At 43.7% G+C, this 3,761-nt stretch overlaps 1 protein-coding gene across 1 annotated transcript; it reads left to right on the top strand.

Annotated features, from left to right (window-relative positions):
• Positions 1–1,647: 1,647 nt before the first annotated feature.
• LOC147640559 (mitogen-activated protein kinase homolog NTF3-like) lies at positions 1,648–3,553 on the top strand. The gene is given in 3 exon segments (XM_086812933.1): positions 1,648–2,367; positions 2,727–3,330; positions 3,333–3,553. Coding segments are annotated over 3 exon segments (1,110 nt in total). The 5' UTR covers positions 1,648–1,941; the 3' UTR covers positions 3,413–3,553.
• The last annotated feature ends 208 nt before the right edge of the window (positions 3,554–3,761 follow it).

Here is a 3,761-nt window from a genome sequence, read left to right as displayed (position 1 = left end):
TAAATAGTACTCTCCATAGCAACTTGCACAGATCTGCTACACAACTGTGAAAACTGCACCACTTTGCATCAAGATTCTTGTAAATAGTACTCTCCATAGCAACTTGCACAGATCTGCTACACAACTGTGAAAACTGCACCACTTTGCACAACATATTCTACAAGAAGTGCACTCTACACTTAAACTGCTCAATATACATTAGAACTGTAAACTGCACTAAAATTTATATAGAATCTTCAATATGCACCAATTCTTAATAAGAACTGCACCAAAATCTGCATAGCAACCTTCAATATTCTCCCAAGATTCCCCATAAACTAGGCAAATGTAAAAGGAAACTAAGGTTTATGAATAGTTTTTATGAAAAGAAGCACTAATCAAGGAGATTTAGCAAGAAAAGTCCAAGAAACGCTCTCTAAAAATGGTCGTAAAACTTAATTCAAAAATCAAGATTCTCTGAAATCTGTGTAGGAATTAGGGTTTCTAAAATTTGTGATTAGCATATACTCGAAAATGATTATCATTAATCCCATTACTAATCCACTCAAAATAGAGTCAACAAAAAAGCTAAAAAATTGTGTAAAAGCCCTAATTCAAAAATAGATTAAGTACTGATCACTCCTCAATCAAAACATCAAGATATGAGCTAAGAGCTCTAATATAACCAATACAATGAAGGGGACCTAGGGGTTTGCACTCATTAGCATGGAGTACACAAATGTCATTCATCCTAAGGGAGTAGCACCTAAACATGGAAAGACTGCCGTGAATCAGTCATGATAGCTTGGACATAAGCTCCAAGAAGACAAGATGTTTATATCAAATGATAAGGTGATAAAAGGATAAAAGGTACAATAATCTAGACCAAGGTCATTTGTATAGTACCATGGCATTATTTAATGCAATGAAGGCGAACCTTAGTCCTGCCTTTACTGCAGGGCACATCCTCGCCATCTGCTTGACAGCCACCACCTCCGTCTCCTCCTCCTTCTCGCCATGTGCTTGGTCATCCCCTATGTCTCCTCTCTCGTCCTCCTCCTCACCATCTCCTCCACTGCCACCCCCTCTGTCTCCTCCTCGTCTCTCTCCCTCCCTTGACGAGCCCTATTCACAAACTTGCTCCCTCCGCCATCCCTGGATAGTATCTCCAACCCCTAAGTGATGCATGTTCGTGTGGCTCTGGCTGCCAAGGGCATCGTCTATGCCCTACACCACCCTCCCCCAAGAGCTTGGGCTAACAACAAGAGCCCCCTCCTCGTGAAATCCAACCCTATTCGCAAGAAGGTCTGTGAATCGCTCGGAGATCCCTTGCTTACGCACACACTCGTCCGCAAACAGTCGCCACTTGCTCGGCTATGAGCCCTCTTTGCAGGGAATCGACTGCATGACTTCGAGTAGATCATGATTAGATTAGAAAGCTAGATGGAAAGATATTTGCAGTTCACATGGCCAGCATGCCTTCGAAAAAACTTTCCAAGACTGTACTAGCGTGTGCCTTAATGTACCTTAGGAAAAAAAATCCTCCTATAGTTCACAAGCCCTAAATAATTAATTAAAACATTTTGAAACATATTGGTGACGATTTTGACCGTGCGCATCATCAATAACACGATCCATCTTTTATCGAAGGGTAAAAATTTGAAGGTCGCTGGAAGCAGCAGAGCTGAAGCAGCACACGCTTACGCAGGCATGGCCTTCCGTGCCTGCCAATCCTTGTCTGTACTTTTCCAGCTCAAAGCCAAGAGCGTCGTCAAAGGGAAGAAGCCATCCTTCTCCTCCTCCTCCTCCTCTTCTTCCTTCTGTATGCCATTTGGTCCGGCGGCCTCATTTCCTCAACGCATCACCTAGAGCCGCTTACCTCTGAATAGGTAGTGCTCTTCTTTGCCAGTGGAAAGATCTGTGTCGAGACTGCTGGATGGTGTGAGATAGCACCGCAATCCCATGGCCACGAAGATTGATCCGCCCAACGACGCCCGCTCCGCCCCCGGCAAACACTACTTCATGCTGTGGCGGACCATCTTTGAAGTGGACGTGCGCTACCTGCCGCTTAAGCCCATCGGCAAGGGTGCTTACGGCATCGTGTGCGCCGCCCGTGACCTGGAGACCGACGCCAAAGTGGCCATCAAGCGCATCACCAACGTCTTCGAGAATACCACCGACGCCCGCCGCACCCTCCGCGAGATCAAGCTCCTCCGCCACCTTTTCCACGAGAACATCATCGCCGTCAAGGACATCATGACCCCAGCCTGCAAACACACCTTCAAGGACCTCTATGTCGTCTACGAACTCATGGACACTGATTTGCACCAGATCATCCGCTCCTCTCAGCTCCTCAACGACGATCATCATCAGTACCTCATTTACCAGGTAAGAGAGGAGCTGAAAACGATCTTTTTTCTGGTGTGAAATCATCTTACAATGCATAGCTGCAAACACACACATTCATAACATAGATGTATGTGCATGTGGAAGTTAGTTCATGCATGGGATTGACATGTAAGATAAAGATATTGGTAAACAATGGAAAATAAATTGTAGAAGAAAATCTCAGAAAGTTAGATGTCTATATGTTATCATACCCCCTCCCCTTTCCCCCACAAAAAAAAAAAGCAAAAAGAAGAAAAAAGGGAAAAAACAAAAGAAAATCACTCTCAAGCACTTAGATGATGTGCTGCAATGAACTTGTCGTGGTATCTCATGCTACTTCTTGTGTGTACCTTGTGCAGCTCCTTCGAGGGTTGAAATACTTGCACTCGGCAAACGTTTTACACAGGGATCTAAAGCCCAGTAATCTGCTTTTGAATGCCAACTGTGATCTTAAAATTTGTGATTTTGGCCTAGCTCGAACAGGGCCAGAAAAGGGACAGTTTATGACAGAATATGTGGTGACCAGATGGTACAGGGCTCCTGAGCTTCTACTTTCTTGTGATGAATATGGTAGTGCCATTGATATCTGGTCTGTAGGTTGTATCTTTGCTGAATTACTGGGGCGCAAGCCTATATTCCCCGGAAAAGACTACCTTCACCAACTTAAGCTAATATTGTCTACTATTGGTACACCAGGGGAAGATGACCTGCACTTCATTCCCAACGAAACAGCAAGGAGTTTTATTCGCTCTCAACCATATGCTCCTCGTGTTTCGCTCGGGAAGATCTATCCCAAAGCAAACCCTGTTGCTATTGATTTGATTGATAAAATGCTTGTGTTTGATCCCCAAAAGAGGATCACTGTTATAGAGGCACTCAATCACCCTTACCTTGCCATGCTGCATGATGATAATTTAGAGCCTCCCGCACCTTCACCTTTTGATTCTAGTTTTGATGATGAGGATATCAAGAGCACGACTTAAGGGAGAAGGTTTGGATTGAAATGCTTTACTACCATCCTGAAGCTGCAAATGACATGTGCTAGCAGATGTTCAACCCCGGCAAGAAGAGTCAAAGCTTTTACTATGCAGGCGTGATAGTTTTACTTGCAAAGATGATGCTCTTTGTCAATGCATGTACCTCAAAGATTAAACTGTGAAGAAAGATAAGTATTTTTTCTTCTTGATTTGAGGTATTGATGGCTTTGTGTGTGTGTGTGTGTGTGTGTGAGAGAGAGAGAGAGAGAGAGAGAGAGAGAGATCCATGGTGCAGCTGTATATATTTGTAAATAGCAGATCAAAGAATTTAGGACTTAACATAAAAAATATTGTCTCTCAGTGGTGTTTCAAACGCGACTGGATTCAAGTTTGGAAAAAAGACTAATATGTGTGTGC

Source organism: Cibotium barometz, chromosome 2 (genome assembly GCF_041138505.1).
Source record: "Cibotium barometz isolate CiBa-2024 chromosome 2, ASM4113850v1, whole genome shotgun sequence".
Taxonomy (NCBI): Eukaryota; Viridiplantae; Streptophyta; class Polypodiopsida; order Cyatheales; family Cibotiaceae; genus Cibotium; species Cibotium barometz.
The sequence above is the reverse complement of the archived record's forward strand: the minus strand, read 5'-3'. Positions and strand labels throughout refer to the sequence as shown.